This window comes from Meles meles, chromosome 16 (genome assembly GCF_922984935.1).
Source record: "Meles meles chromosome 16, mMelMel3.1 paternal haplotype, whole genome shotgun sequence".
In the NCBI taxonomy this organism is placed as follows: domain Eukaryota; kingdom Metazoa; phylum Chordata; class Mammalia; order Carnivora; family Mustelidae; genus Meles; species Meles meles.
Genome location: NC_060081.1, coordinates 70,882,059 through 70,899,032, shown reverse-complemented (window position 1 = coordinate 70,899,032; position 16,974 = coordinate 70,882,059). Strand labels below are relative to the sequence as shown.

The 16,974-nt window shown below is 45.9% G+C and overlaps 1 protein-coding gene across 1 annotated transcript in view; it reads right to left on the bottom strand.

The window, feature by feature from the left end:
• ARFGEF2 (ADP ribosylation factor guanine nucleotide exchange factor 2) overlaps nt 1-16,974 on the bottom strand; it is a 101,448-nt gene that overhangs the window by 69,789 nt on the left and 14,685 nt on the right. The window contains exons 4-6 of the mRNA XM_045980405.1: nt 10,180-10,326; nt 9,100-9,279; nt 8,425-8,659 (exon numbers count right to left, since the gene is read on the bottom strand). Of these exons, the coding sequence (XP_045836361.1) occupies nt 8,425-8,659; nt 9,100-9,279; nt 10,180-10,326 (562 nt within the window). The remainder of the gene's footprint in view (nt 1-8,424; nt 8,660-9,099; nt 9,280-10,179; nt 10,327-16,974) is intronic.

Here is a 16,974-nt window from a genome sequence, read left to right as displayed (position 1 = left end):
CATCTTTCTGGTAACAGTCATTCTGGCAGGGCAAGCTGATATCTCATTGTGGTTCTGATTTGCATTCCCCTGATGATTCGTGAAACTGAGCACCTTTTAAAGTATGTGTTGGCCATTTGTATGTCTTCTTTTGAGAACTGTCTATTCAGGTCCTTTGTCCATTTCTCAGTGGGTTGTTTGTTTTTTTCTATTGAGCTGTAGACGTTCCTTGTGTATTTTGGATACTTATCCCTTCTCAGATAAATGGTTTGCAAATATTTTCTCCCATTCCATAGGATGCATTTAAATTCTGTTGATTGTTTCATTGGCTGTGCTTATGGACTGTGTTTTCTTTTTATTTGCATTAGCTGTGAACACTTGAAAAACTGGGAGATGTGGGGCGCCTGGGTGGCTCAGTGGGTTAAAGCCTCTGCCTTTGGCTCAGGTCATGATCCCAGGGTTCTGGGATTAAGCCCCGCATTGGGATCTCTGCTCAACAGGGAGCCTGCTTCCCCCCACCCCTCTCTCTGCGTGCCTCTCTGCCTACTTGTGATCTCTGTCAAATAAATAAATAAAATCTTTAAAAAAAAAAAAAAGGACAAAAAATAACAAAAAAAATTGGGAGATGTGTCATAAAAATCCAGATCTGGATTATCTGGCAACAGCAGGCCACAGTGGCTGGAACTAGGAGCACCTGCCCCCTTTAGCCAAGGCATGAACTCTACAGATGTCCTGGTGCCTCAGTCCTTGCCACTGAGGACAGGTGTCATTACAGTGAGCAGGAAAGTGACATGGGTCTGTCAAGAGTGGGGAAAGTGGGACACTGATGGGGTTGGCTGTCTGAAAGACATCAGAGCAAAAAAGTGAAAACGTTCCCTTGTAGAAGTGACTTCAACACAGTGAGAAGAGTGAAGGCTCCAGAGCCAATGTGTCTGGTTCAGGTTCTTGCGCTGCCACTTCCCAGTGTGGAGACTTATGTCACGTTACCTCTCCAAGCTTCGGTTCCCTCAATAGTGGACAAGGATGATTTCAAAAGCACTTAGCTCATGGAGCTCTGTGAGAATTCAGTAAAATAATACCCAGAAAGCATTTAAATTGGTGTCTGTAGAGTGAGGACTCAAGTGTTAATTTTTCTTTGGTCTGTACGGTATGATTGTGCTAAGACATTCCTGATGCCCTCATGAGAGAGGCCCTCTCATTTCGTTCTTTCTTTCTAATTTAAATCCAATTAACCAACATATAATATATCATTAGTTTTTGATAAAATATTCAATGATTCATTAGTTGCGTACAACACCCAGTGCTCATCACATCACATGTCCTTTTTTTTTTTAAGATTTTATTTATTCATTTGACAGACAGAGATCACAAGCAGGCAGAGAGAGAGGAGGAAGCAGGCTCCCTGAGGAGCAGAGAGCCCGATGTGGGGCTCAATCCCAGGACCCTGGGATCATGACCTGAGACGAAGGCAGAGGCTGTAACCCACTGAACCACCCAGGCACCCCTCACATGTCCTTTTATTTTTTTTATTTTTTTTTTTAAAGATTTTATTTATTTATTTGACAGAGAGAGAGATCATAAGTAGGCAGAGAGGCAGGCAGAGAGAGAGGAGGAAGCAGGCTCCCCGCGGAGCAGAGAGCCCGACGCGGGGCTCGATCCCAGGACCCTGAGATCATGACCTGAGCCGAAGGCAGCGGCTTAATCCACTGAGCCACCCAGGCGCCCCTCACATGTCCTTTTAAAAGATTTACTTTGGGGGCACCTGGGTGGCTCAGTGTTTTAGCCTCTGCCTTCAGCTCAGGTCATGATCCCAGCATCCTGGGATTGGGCCCCGCATCGGGCTCTCTGCTCCACGGAGAGCCTGCTTCCTCCTCTCTCTCTCTCTCTGCCTGCCTCTCTGCCTACTTGTGATCTCTGTTTGTCAAATAAATAAGTAAAATCTTTAAAGATAAGTAAATAAAAGATTTACTTTGGAGAAAGACAGAGTGCATGCGTGAGTGGAGGGGGGAGGGCCAGAGGGAGAGGAAGAGAGAGAGAAAGAGAGAGAGAGAGAGAGCGTAAACTCCTTGCTGAGTGCAGAGCCTGACACAGTGCTCGATCCCAGGACTCTGAGATCTGGGATCATGACCTGAGCCAAAATCAAAAGAGTTGGCTCCTTACCCAACTGAGCCACCCAGGCGCCCCAAGGCCTTTTCACTTCTGCCACTTGCCTGCCCCTGGAGACTAAGACCATACAGAGGTTTCCCAACTAGGGGCACCCAGGTGGCTCAGTTGGTTAAGCCTCCGCCTCTTGATTTTGGCTCAGGTCCTGAGACTGAGCCCCACGTTGGGCTCCATGCCGGGCATGGAGTCTGCCTGAGATTCTCTCTCTCCCTCTGCCTACCACACCCCACCCACTGTCTCTGTGTCAAATAAATAAATAAATAAACAAAAAATTCAAAAAAACAGACAAGAAATTTCCCACTAACCACGCTGAAGGCAGTTTCAGTTACTTAAAGCCATCACTATCTTTCATTCTAAAGAGGAAAAAAATGCCCATTTCGACAGGGCTCCTCCTCTCCCTCGCTGCAGCTTTCCCACTTAAACAGCACCAGGACCACCATTCTTCGGAGGAATAACAGTGTTTAAGTCACTTTCCTTGACAGGCTGTATCCACAGCAGCCACCGTGCAAAATCAAAATCTTCTCAGGCCAGGAAGGTGTGGGAGAGTTAGGAAGTCCCAATTCCAAAAGAAGCTTCCCGCGGAGGCAGCTGCCGCTGAAGAGCCCCTAAAGAGGCCCAGAGGTAGCAGGACCCCCACGGTATCCTTGCCTGCTTCCCCTGCTGACACGTCAGCCTGCGGGAGGGCTGAGAAGAGGCCTTCTGATGCGGTAATAACCACTAAAAAGTCTGCTGTGTTTCAGTTTCCAGCATGCTGTCAAAAGGTTAGCAAACCAAACCAAACCAAATCCTCGCAAGGTTCAGAATATGCTGGTTCCCGGGGATGTCCAGCCGTCTCCACTTGGCCATTACTGACTGGCCATTTCACAAACTCTGTCCCTAAGCAAAATAAGAGGGTCACCTTGAAGAGGTTCAGATGAAAGAAACCCTTGCTGCCATTCCCTCCTTAGCCAGCAGGAGAACCACCCCTGTGGTGGATATCGCCAGGCACTAACTCATACCCTGAATCCTCACACAGCTCTGATTCTGTTTTGGAAGGGGCTGTCCCTGTATTTCCTGGACACCCCAGCAGAAAGGGTGGCCGTATGACCAAGTTCTAGCCAATAAGGGGTAAAGCACAAATTACTGGGGATTGCCTGGGCTTCCGGGAAGGCTCCGTAGGGAGCAGGGTGACTCAGCTGGGAGTCCTTGAGTCCCACCCTCTTCCTCCTTCCTGCAGGAGGACATGACAGCATCTGGGACCATGAGGTAACCTGGAGGATGAAAGTTACATGCTAGGAATAATCGGGGAAAAAACAGAAGGAATCTGAGACACACCCTCCGGTGCCTCTGTTTTCTGTCCAGTGAAGCGGGGACCATGGTGCAGGGAGGTAGGTGGGGTGCTAAGACGCACTCACTCACTCATCCCGTCAAAAAGTTGAACGCCTGCCTGTCCGGCACTGCTCCAGGCATGTGGAATACATCGCTGTTTAAAACAAAGATCTTTATCTTCACGGTGCTTACGTTCTAGCTGGGATAGTAACTGGGCTATGCTGCATACTGTAGTATGCTAGGGAAAAAGCAGAGGGGGACAAGGCAGGGAAAAAGCGGAGGGGGACGAGGCCCATGTAGAATGCTGGGGACAAATGTGAACACACGGTGACAGTAAAACGTGACATGCCTGTTTCCGAGAAACTAGGGTTTGGTTGTGCCTGAGGTCCAAGCACTTGGTAATATACAAGAATGCTAAAGGAAAAAAAATCAGGGACCAAAGCTGTTTGCTGTCACATTCCAACCACACGCCAACACGGTTCCTTGACAGGAAGGAACACTTAGGCAACCTACTGTCGCAAAGTAAGTGTCCATCGAGCAGCTAACACAGAAGTCGTAAACCCCTGAGAGGGAGCTGCCCAGCAAGGCCGGCTGTGTCAGAAAGGAGGGGGACCCGGGGGTACATACTGTTATTTTTATAAAGTGTTGGTCTGAGACAATTTTTGTTTTGTCCACAAAAAAATACTGAAATTCCTAAAACAGAGGATCTGGGATTGTTAACATGGAAAACAGGCTCCCTTTATTCTACGCACTGTTCTCACCACCTTCACATCTGATTACCATCTTAACTATTTGCTTTTTTAACTCTTTTTTTAAAGTGGAAACTTATTTGAAAGGTAATAATAGCAAACACACAGGTCCAAGCGCCAGACACTGCTCTGATTTAATTCTCACAAACCTGTACGATCGGTACTAGCTGTGGCCCCATCTTACAGATGAGGACCCTGAGGCTCAAAGAGGTTAAAGATTTCCCTCAAGGTCACATAGCTACTAGACCCCAGAGTCACGATTTGAAACCAGGCTGTCCGATCAGAATCTCCATATTGGCTGAGGGAGGATAACTTTGCTCTATTTTAGAACATTTAAGAATTGCGTTTGTTTTTTTTTTTCTTAAGAAGGAGCTGCAAGAAGAAAAAACGAGCTAAGAAATCCTTAAACACACAGGTATTTGTGTACGTACAGCAGCTACTCATTAGCCACAGAAATGTAAACGTGCTGATGTCTCATGCATGTTGGGAGTCAAAAAGTCAGATTCTTAAAAATGATCTTAAAAACAAAAAAGAAAACGGGAAGTGACAGTTTCTGGGCATAGGATTTCTTTTGGGTGTAATTAAAACGTTCTAAAATTGACTATGGTGACGACTGCACAACTCTGTGAACGTACTAAAAATAATTGGATCGTACGTTTTAAAAAGCTGAATTTCTGGTATACAAACTGCAGCTTAACGAAGCTGTTTTTTTAAAGAAAACTGACAAGAACGCCAGGCATTGAGGAGGAGTGTGAATGGACGCATGGGGTGGGGTCCCCGAGGGCAGGCTGCTGGCTATGCCCCCAAATTCACATAAGCTAGAATGTCTCAGGCTCAAAAATCTATTTTGTAAGTTTACACAAAGCAACTTAGTCCATGTCGTTGGACAGGCTGATAAGACTGACGGACTGACTATTCATTTATCAACTTAGGATAAAAACCAATAAAGGGAAAGAGATGTTAAGTCTGTTGTGAACTGTCTGCATCTATGCAAATTTCACTGGGAGGCAAATGATCCCAGGAAGGCCGTGGGGAGGGTTCTCAGCAAATTAAATAGGAAAATGTAGGGCGCCTGGGTGGCGTGGTCAGTTGAGCGTTCGCCTCTTGATTCTGGCTGAGGTCATGATCTCGGGGTCCTGGGATCAAGCCTGGTAGAGTTCCGTACTCAGCGCGGATTCTGCTTGGGATTCTCTCTCCCTTTCCCTCTGCCTCACCCACTCTTGCATGCTCTCTAAAATAGATAAATGAATCTTAAAATCAATACATAAATAAATAGGAAAATGTAGGCCGAGTGCCCAGTTAGCAAACACGGTGCCCGGCACAGTGACTGGCTAGTTAGGGGCAGTTCTAGGATGTGATGACTACAGGATGGACCTCACAGAAGGGCAGGGTGTGTTCTCCCCCATCACAGAGGCACTAGAGCCCAGGGCCCTCAGCGGGCCTCAACAGCCTGGACTCTAGCCCAGGGCACCATCTCCCTGCGTGGAATCTCCATCACCTGCCTCTTGGGCTATCCTTCCCCCTCAGCTTCCAAGGCTGCTCAACCTCTTCTTCTGAAGAACCTATTCTTTCTTTACAGCTACATCTCGAGAACAAGAAGCCCCTCACTCTTTTTAAACCCATTATCTGTGGGTTTGCCACTGGTATTTAAAAATTTTTTTATTTTATTAACATACAATGTATTATTAGCCCCAGGGGTACAGGTCTGTGTATCACCAGGTTTACACACTTCACAGCACTCACCATAGCACATACCTTCCCCAGTGTCCATAACCCAACCACCCTCTCCCTATTTCCCTCCCCTGACCCCCGGCAACCCTCAGTTTGTTTTGTGAGATTAAGAGTCTCTTATGGTTTGTCTCCCTCCCGATCTCATCTTGTTTCATTTATTCTTTTCCTACCTCCCAAACCCCCCATGTTGCCTCTCAACTTCCTCATATCAGGGAGGTCATATGATAATTGTCTTTTTCTGATTGACTCATTTCACTCAGCATAATACCCTCTAGTTCCATCCATGCCGTCGCAAATGGCAAGATTTCATTTCTTTTGATGCCATTTGATGATTAAAGGCAGTCTGATTCCCACATTCTTGAGAGAAGCCTTGCAGGGGGCACCAAGTATTGGCAACAAAACCCACAGCAATATACTAAGTGCAAATCACTCTTTTACAACAGAATTTTAAGTTACTGTGTTTCTGCAAAATGATCTTTTTAGAAGTCAAGTTTTCTTCCCTCATTCATTCCAAAAAAAATGTATTTACTGAGTGTCTGCCATGAATGCTGGGCACCATGCCAGTGCTGGGAATATAGTGGTGAACAGAGTGGTCTAGATCTCCTCCCAGGAATAAGTAAACATAAACTCTTCAGTGATCTCAGGTAGTGATAAGCGCTATGTAGAAAAGAAAAGCGGCTGATAGGGCAGAAATGTGGGAACTGCGGAGAGGGTGATCAATGTGAACTGACAGACCTGAAGATAAACGCGGGGGGCGGGGAGGGCAGGAAGTGCAAAGGCACCAACAGCAAACATGGCACTCTCAAGGCACACTGTATAGTCAATAAGGGGGAAGGAAGTGTAACAGGATGGAGAGGCAGACAGGAGTCAGGTCAGGTCACATACAGCCTCGGCCTTGGAAGTCAAGGGCTGGCGGGCACAGATTTCACTGTGAATGGGATCAGATGGGAAATTACCAAAGGGGTTTAGCGGAGGGGGGTCTGTGATCCAATTCATGCTTTAAGAGATCACTCTGGGGGCACCTGGGTGGCTCAGTGGGTTAAAGCCTCTGCTTTCAGCTCAGGTCATAATCCCAGGGTCCTGGGATCAAGCCCCACATCGGGCTCTCTGCTCAGCAGGGAGCCTGCTTCCTCCTCTCTCTGTGCCTGCCTCTCTGCTTACTTGTGATCTCTGTCTGTCAAATACATAAACAAAATCTTAAAAAAAAAAAAAAGAGAGAGATCACTCTGGCTGCCACAGAGGAAATGGGCTGTAGTGGAAACACCGATGTAGCCAGACAGACTTGTGTTTTTATCTGCACAGCTATGCTTACTATGTACCAAGTGTTTAAATATTAATATTTATTGACTGATCATGGCCTGATAAGGGTTACAGTAAAACCTGGTCCTTGCTCTGAGAGTTTAGAAAGTGAAAATGGCAACAGATCTAGAGGATGGCCCAGGAGTTTCTGAGCACTTTCCCTGAGACACAGGACCACAGGACTGAGGACACAGCAACTCTGCGCTCTCCCGGAGACCTGGACCATTTTTGGTGGCAACTTTCTCTTTTGTCCTTTCCTTGAGTAAACTGATACGGAAAAACCTTCCAGCAACAGCACCTGGTCTGTTCCTGTGTATGCCAAGCACGCTAATAATGGAGGAACAAAAGCTGCTCACACACGTCCTCTCACAGAACATTCTACCAACAGAAGCTGTTGTCAATGATGACAGAAGAGATGAGACGAGGTATAAAGACAGATCAGGTATTTCATGTAGACCAAGCAGCTAGAGTGAAGATTTACTGCACAAAAATCACTTGGGAGGGGGCAGTTCCCCCAAAACTATGAATGTGAGAACTGATTCATACAACCTGCTCAGAGAAACATGCAAACATTCTGAAATAACCTTATGATAATCCAATCTGCCATTTCTTGCCTAATGTTTTGTTTGCTTTAAGACTATAATCAGGTGTGGGATATCTTCATTTAAAAAAGCAAACAAAAACACATAACGTACTCGGTCACCAGAGAAGAAAACAAAGCTATCTGTCTGTCCATCTGTATGTCTGCCTACCTTCCCCACCTTCCCACCTTCTTGCTCCTTTCACAGATGTCTGTGAGTGGCCACTAGCTGCCAGGCCGTGAGCAAGGTACATAGATCCCATGTATATATGACAGAGGGGGTCCCCTTGCCCTCCTCGGGGCAGAGAAGACAGACACTGAGTGACTAACTACCCAAACAATTAACTACGGGGAGATAAATGCCCCAATCCGAAGCCACCGCACAGAAGCTGGCGTCAAGAAGCGGGAGCTTGCTGCATTCCAGGGACTAGTTAGAGAAAAGCACCCAGCCGACACAGGACAACAGACATCCTGCTTTAGGGGCTGTGCTCCTCAAATGACGAGCAACAGGGAAGGGGAAGGCCCAGAAAGAGACAAGCTGTTACCCCTTCAACCGCCCCTCAGCCACAGATGGGTCCCTCGCATGGGGGGAGACGAACAGCACCCAGGGTGTACCTGATAGTGATGCGCCTCTTTCTCTGGGTCCATCTCCATTTTCTGAGCTCGCTTTTCCAGAACCACTGCTGGCATGCTCACCGTTGGTTAAATCTGTCTTTTCGGGAGTCGTTGGTTTGCTCTGTGCCTGGCTCTGCTTCAGATGACTGAACTTTGGGGACACTGTTGCAGCTTGGATCACAGGGGACTGGGGTTTTGATGGGATTGGTCTTTCCAATTCTCTGGCCTCCTGTAACTACAAGGCAACAAAAAAGGGATTCAGTCTAAATGTTCTCAGCACTGGGGTGCCTGGCTGGCTCAGGTGGTGGAGCCTATGACTCCTGATGTCAGGGTTGTGGGTTCGAGCCCCATATTGGGTGTAGAGATAACTTAAAAATAATAAAATCTTAAAAAAAAAAAAAAAAAGGTCCCAGCATTTTGAGAAGGACCAGAAAATTTGCCAGCCTGAAGGATAACGTTTTAAACAGAAGGATAACATTTTAAAAAGGAAATAAATTCTTTTGACAAACTCAAAGCAAAATCTGAATGCTGATTCCAAAACCCAAGCTAGATTCTTTCTCTGCTTTTTAAAGCAAGAAGAAAAACAATTCAGAGGAAGAAGGGATGCACTTTAAAATGAAACTTCACACACTGGGTGTGCCGTGCCCCCAGCAGCTGATGACCGCCACCACTCACCACTTGGTTTTCCATGCGCGTGAAAATGACGTTCAGCATCTGAGTGAGGGTAGCCTTGGCAGTGGTTTGATTGATGAGATTTTTGCTGGCCAAATAGATATTGTAACATGTCCTGACTGTCTGCAGGATAGTGCCCTCATGAATTTCAATGTGTGGGGATGTCACCGCTGTCAGAAGAGCCTAAAACAAAAATCCACAAGCTTCACCTTCACAAACGTCCACCTGCCTCCCATCCTCCCACAGCCAAACTTTTCTACAGGGTTTGGCTTTGTTTGATTTGGTTTTATAAATGGTAAGAAGATGGCTCTGCAAACCAAAACTCCCTACTGCTCTGAGCTTAAAGATAATTACTAACCTATAAAGTTCAAATTATTTGCCATAATCAAGTTGTGTTGAAGAGGACTTTCTATCGATATACTTTTTTAAAAGGCAAAGACGCAGTTCTCTCAGGAGGGAAACCGCTTTAACTTGGTCTCACCTATATTAATCACTGAATAGACAGGTTTTGATAGGCAGTCAGTGTCCCAGTTCCCTGGAGGGTGTTCAAGAGAGGTTCAACGGCGGCTAACATGGAGCCATCCCGCACAAAGCTAGCACAGTCAGGACTTCAGATCTGGGACACTGGCTACAGCCCTCCCGATCCTATTCTCCCGACAAGACGGTACTGTCACATGCCAAACCACTTCTGGCAGCGGAAATGGAACAGGGAAATGGAAAGGGAATGGGGGGTGGGATGGGAGCAGGACAAGAGGACAAGGGGCCGATTGGTGTAAGATTATCCAGGACCCACTGAGAAATGGCAGGCGCGGAATCCAGGATTTCAAGCCCACTCAATTGCCAAGCAATTTACATTGTTATTAGTGCAACTGTTTTCTTTGGAAACACACCTGGTTCCACTTTTCTTGTCTCAGTCTGTGCTAATAAATTCTGACACTTAACAAAAGATCTAAGCGACACTTACACTCTTCTGCTCCAGCTCAGGACCACCTGAGACAACTAACACATGGTAAATCAGAAATCCCAATTCCCAAGGGAGACTAGCTTTCTTATTTAAAAATCCAGGCCAACAAACAGAAATACCTTAATTATTTGTAACTGAACTCCTTCATCGGTCTGAGGGCCCTGAAAACAGTTGCAAATGGTTTCAACGATCCTGTCGATGAGCCGCTTCCCCGGGGCTCCACTGTCAGGGGCGTTGCCCGTGATGTGCCCATAGGCGATGAGTTTCTAAATGCAGAAAGAACAAAGATGAAAGGTTTCTGCCTGGCCAGGACTGAGGCTGTCCAGGGCAACAAAAGACAGGCAGTAGTGAGCTTGGCCTTAACTTCTGGTTCCCACAGATCCCTCGGCTCCCCAGGGCATGGCAGGCACAGCCGCCCTATGGCTGCAGTGTTCACCCCCTCCCACTCTCCCACGGCAGAAGAGCCCCACACGAAAGCCCATCCGGTGGAACAGACAAGGTGTAGAACAGTCACAGGTGGTAGTAACACCACTAGTGTTAAAAACTGATGGCCTAAAAGCTATACATAATGGAGACAGGAAGTAGTTGGTGGTTGCCCAGAGCTGGGCGGTAGGGGGTGGTTTAGAGAGAAAAGGGTAATGACTGCTGATGAACCCAGGGTTTCTTTCTCAGGTGATAAAGACGGTCTACAATTAGATTGTGGGGAATGAATGCACAAGTTCGTCAATGTACAAAAATCACTGCATTGTACACTTCCAGTGGGTGACTTGTATGCATGTGAATTACATCACGAGCTGTTAAAAACCATACATATGGGGTGTTTTGTTTTGTTTTTCTTTTTAAAAGGAAAGATACATAAGAAACAACCCATAATGTGTTTTGCTGGAGGGCGGAACTCAATTCTGCACCTATGTTATCAAACATGTGTCAACCCAGTGGCTGAAGAAGTGGGGGGCTGCCTGGGCCACGCCTTCTTGGTAGGGCTACTGACTGGCTTGGACAAGGGTTGCCTTTCCGAGGCCTGTGCCATCTCACTTAGGACCTGGATTTCACCATGGAGAATCTGAAAGCTGGAAAGGAAGTCAAAGGATAGGGGCAGGATCATTTCCAAGCCTGGCCAAGTCTCAGAATCACCTGAGGGAGCCCATGACAAACAGAGACTCCCAGACCTCAGTGAATCAGAACTTCTGGGGAACAGCCTGGCCATGAGTGTTTTTCTCCAGGCTGTCCAGGTTATTCTGAGAGCCGACCAGATGAAAGAATCACTCCTCTACCACAACTCCTCTAGGACATGTGGATTCGAAGGCATCCTCTGCTTCCACTGACTTAGAGACCCTTTAAAATGCTGTTCTGTTCTCTGTTCTTTATCCTCTTTGGTTTCTAATATGTCATCTCCTTGCTTCTCCATGCACAAGGTGACATACAGGCCTGAGGTTGTCTACGATGCCACCACCACGTGCCACTTTGTAGAGGTCCGACTCCATTTCTCAACAGCTTTCCCCCATCATTAGCTCGGGAAGCACCACCTTCCGGCAAGCAGAACAAGCTGGGTTAAGAGAGAGTGCCTGAGGCTAGAACCGGATCCTGCTAAACCGGGTGACTGAATGAGCAGGAGAGGTCTGCGCACCCTCTGCTGATCAAGTCCAACCCAGAGGTCACCAGAAGGGGCAGGGGATGGGAGCAGGGGTGTGGAAGGTACAGAGGGCGGGGACGGTACTGAAATGTGTTTCTGAAAAACAGCTCAAGATGCCCTAAATTACCTCAACCCTCTCCCTGCTGCTAGGCGTGCAGGCTTCCTAAGCGGGCAGCGTGGGCCGCCTGGTAAGTGAACTCTGTTGTTCTTTGTTGTTGTTTTTTTGTTTTTTTTTTAGATTTTTATTTATTTATTTGACAGAGATCACAAGTAGGCAGAGAGACAGGCAGAGAGAGGGAGAGGGAAGCAGGCTCCCCGCTGAGCAGAGAGCCCAAAGCGGGGCTCGATCCCAGGACCCTGAGATCATGACCTGAGCCAAAGGCAGAGGCTTAACCCACTGAGCCACCCAGGCGCCCCACGAACTCTGGTTTTTGACATTGCTTATGCCTTACCCCAAATGGTGCACAAGCCCGTCTGGAGCACCAGATTATGAGTGGGATGGTTCTGAACTCCTAAAATGTGAATGTTGAAAAATAGGCCCCATAGAACCCAGCAACGATGTTGCAAAGCAAGGACGGAGGTGAACTACTGTTGAATTCAAATTTGAGAAAGGACTGGAAGGAGTCTCTCTCTTCTACAGGCTGAGAGCAACTACCTGCTCTCTGAGACAGGGTTTTAAAGTGGCTTTAGGGGGCACCTGGGTGGCTCAGTTGGTTGAGCGACTGCCTTCAGCTCAGGTCATGATCCCAAAGTCCTAGGATCGAGTCCCACATCAGGCTCCCAGCTCCATGGGGAGTCTGCTTCTCCCTCTGACCTCCCCTCTCATGCTCTCTCACTCTCTCTCTCAAATAAATAAAAAATTAAAAAAAAAAATTTTTAAAGTGGCTTTAATCCCTTGTCTATGTAGTGACACAGGGCCAGAAGAAAGCAGAGTTCCTGCATCCTTGGGTATTTCTAGTTCGGCCCTCTTACCCCTCCTTGGGTCAGATATTGGCCTGGGCACTGGAGGTACAAAAGGGCGTAAGACGGTCCTTCTTCTCCTGGAGTTTATATTCTGCAGGGCAGGGGCAGACCAAAGCCAAAGGTCCTGGCTGGGATCTCCAGGGCCCTGTTTGATTTGTAGACTCTTAAAAAAAAAACAAAACAAGTTGCAGTGATAATGCACAGCATTATCTCATTTTTGGAAAATAAAAACTACGTGACTGTGTATTTTTGTAAATGTACAGAAAAAAGCCCGGCAACATAGCTGAGGTCCAGCAGCGTGCTTGGCAAGCTCCCTTGAGGAAGGCGCTTTGCACAGTGAGTGGGGTGGAAAGTTACTGGCAGGTTTAAGTAAAGGATTAACATGATGTGGTACATTCCTAAAGGGTCCCTCCAGTTCCTGCATGGAGAACTGCCTGGAGGCCATAGGAGTGGGAGCAGGGGACCAGTGAGGCTACGGCAGCTGTCCAGGAAGGAGACGCTGGTGGCTTGGACTCTGGGAGGATGACATGGACAGAGAGTAGAAAATCCTGCTTTATTCCTTGTTGATGGGATGAGATGGGAAAAGGGCAGAGGAGGGAGGCCTCCGGGCAGCTGGCACACAGATCTTATGTCCAAGGAGGCTGCCTGCACATGGATGTTCACTTTACTCTATTTGTTAATGCCCCTCTACAGGAGAAGAGGTAAATAAACTGATGGCATAACATACCATGTATCAGTCAAAAGGATGCCCATAGCCATACAGCTCGATCTTAAAAACGCTGTGAAAAGCGAAAAGCAAAAGCTCCAGAACACCTGAAACTTACATACCATTATATGTCAACTATACTCCAATGATAAAGACTTCTAAAAAATTATTTTAAAGAAAAGTATTGAATACATAATGATGAAGAGTGTAGATATGGGAGAGATTGTGAGGGTGAAACATGACTGACTTGGGTTTGAAAAACACGGAACCCTCATCATATTTGGTCCTTGTCATCGCCTGTGGAGGCAAATGGCACTATTGTTATTCTATGAGGATTCCGGACTCCGGAAAGGTTAAAGAACTTGTCCCAGGTGTCTCAGTGACATGTTAAGCCAATATATAAATGCTAAGCTATCTGTGACGCGCCTGTGCTCTTTAGCCTTGACTTATTTTCCTCCTTTATGGACAAGAAGTTGTTGGATCATATGAAGTTCCCCATATGTTTTTCACTCCATGTGAATGACAATTTCATGTGGTTCAACCTAAAATATTATTAAAATGAGAAATTCCTCATATCCAACTAACACTCCAAAGATGCAAATAAATTAGGGAAACTTGTCAAGTTCATAAAATAAAAATCTACCACCCACAGGCAAGAAAAAAAACAAACAAAAAAGGAAAAAGGTAGATGACCTGACAGGCAACTGAGCTTGGAACCAATGGTCTAAGGGACTTCAGCCTTATCGTAAAGTTCTAAAAAAAATTTTAAGAGAGATTGTAGCCATGTACAACTTTTATACAATTATGAATGGATTTTACAATGTGCTTTAAAACCCCAAAGTTTTCTAGAAATAAGAACTAAAAGATAATGCCTGTGGTATGAACAAAGGACAGCTGAGACCAGTGGTTTCCCACAGCCCTCACTGGGACATAGAAAGAAAATACTATAATTCTATTCTTTTTTTTTTTAATCTTTTTAGAAGTTCTATTTTTGTATGTTTATAATATATGTAATGTAATAGTAGTACAAGTATATAATGTTACTAGTGAAGAAATACGAATACATTAGAAGGATATTCTCAGAAAAAATCTGGTTACTGACATATGCCCAGGGAACTTGGAGATCATGCACTGAGTGAGGCAAGACTGAACCTAATGCCCCTCCCCTGGGGGTGGGTTTGGGGTGGGGGGAAACGTGTGGCAGACCAGGTGCTGAAGGGAAGGAATAAAGAGAATCTTTATCTTTTGGTAGAAGTGAGCTGCAGGAGAACTCTCGAGGTTTCTCTCAGTGGGAAGAGGGAACTCTAAACTAACTGTGTTCCAGACAAACCAAACCCATAAGCCCCTCTGCTACCCCATCCCCTCTCCAAGCTCAGAGAAGGATGCCTTTAAATGGCCAGGGTAGAATGTGGATGTGCCTGCACTGGCTTCAATTCTGCTCAAACCAACCTTTGCCCCTGGACACTGGCCTTCCATTTCCAAGACGGGAGTCACTTCTCCCACACTGGGAAAAGCCAGTCGAACAGGCTTGGCAAGGACAACGTCCAAAAGCAAATGAAATTTTCATTCGGTATTCCAGGGAGCGTTGGGTCACTTTCTCATGTCGTAAAAAGAACGACACAGATTGCATTTTGTATAATACCAAAGAAATCTGAGTATACCTACTACATCACAGAGCACTTCTAATACAACCAAAAAAAAAAAAAAAAAAGCTAATCTTATGTTGTAAGCCTCAAGACTCTCTCATATTTATAGCTCAAATCAGGACAGTGGGCCGAAGTAGAGCAGGATCAGTATTTCTGTTCCAGAGTTCCATAAACAGATTATTTCCAGGAAAATACAGAACATAAAATATCAACAGCACATTTTTAATCAAAGGGCCAGAACCACAGAGTAACAGTTAAGAATAGTGTCAGCAACCTTTTTCTGGAAAGAACCAAATTTTTAGGCTTTCTGCTCTGTTCCAATAACTCAACTCAGCCGTAGTAGAGGGAGAGCAGCCAGAGATAATAAACAACGGGCACAGCTGTTCCTACACACTAAATGTTTGCGTCCCCCTGTTCCTATGTTGAAGCCTGGCTCCCAATGAGATGGTATTAGGAGGTAGGGCCTTTGGGAGGTGATTAGGTTTAGGTAAGATCACAAAGGTGGGTCTTCATGATGGGATCAGTGCCCTAGAAGAAGAGACCGGAGATCTAGCGTGTTCTCTCCGCTATGGGAGGACACAGATGACAACACTCAGCCGTCTACAAACCAGGAAGAGCGTTCTTACCAGGAAATGAATAAGCTGGCACCCTGATCTTGCCCTCTCCAGCTTCCAGAACTGAGGGAAATAAGTATCTCTTGCTTAAGCCACCCAGTCTGTCTAGATTCCAATAAAACTTTACTTACAAAAGCAGGTGGCAGGCCAGATTTGGCTTATAATTACAGTTTTTAAAGAGCCCTGATTGAGAATTCAGATGGGGTCGGGAGAGTTCTAGATACTCACCCCATTCTACCACTTCCTGGGCAGGGGGAGCTTGGTAGGCTGGTCACTTTATTCTTTATTTAGAATTCTCAATTTCAAAATGAGGATGAGAGTTAAGTAAGTGTTGTTGGGAAGATTAAACATGATGCTACGGACAGAGCATTGAGCACAGGGCCCAGCACAGGCCAGGGACTCGACAGCCACTGTTTCTAGTACATTAGTAATGTTAACTGTCAGCACCAGCTTCAGAACTAGACCGTAACATGAGAAGAAAACAACTAAATTTAGACGTATGCCAAATTTCCTCAGAAAATTTCACAGCAACAAATATTTTAGGATAGAAGGAGGACTTGGGCCTGCCATTTAAGAATTCTTGGCTCATTATATGTTTCACATAGGACAATCTGTACAGAATTATATTGAATGAGAAAATAGCTTTTCATTTGGAAGAACTGCTTCTGTGAAGAAACTGTCACCAACTTTCAAGTACAGATATATCAAAGGAGCAAGATTAATAGAGTAAATATTAGACTGGAGATGCCAAAAATGTGGCATGCCCACCGCCACTTGGCAGCCCGTGCCTCAGCAGACATCAGCAATCGATCACCGTATTTTCTCAAGAAACCCAGATGACACTTCAAATAGCTTTTCTTTTCTTTTCTTTTCAAAAAGATTTTATTTATCCATTTTTACAAAGAGAGAGTGTGCATGCCACACAAGCAGGAGGAAGGACAGAGGCACAGGGAGAAACAGGCTTCCTGCCGAGCAAGGGATCAAGCAGCCTGATGCGGGACTTGATCCCAGGACCCCAGGATCATGACCTGAGCCGAAGGAAGATGCCTAACAGACTGAGCCACCCAGGCGCCCCAGAATATAATTTTTTAATTTATCAAGCTTTTTCCATTGATGTGTAGGTTTCCTGCTGCGGTTAAGGATAAAAGTGAGGTAACCAGAAACCTCAGGAGTCGATCTTAAAAAAATATATAAGAATGCTGGACCAGGAATTAAGAAACCCAAGTTGTAGCCCTGTTTCTGTCTTTCATACCTGCATTATTAGTGGACAAGTCATCTTAACTTCTCTAGTCCCGTTTCTTCACCAATCAAAGTTAATTTATCACAAAGTCACTGTGGCTCTCACATAGTCG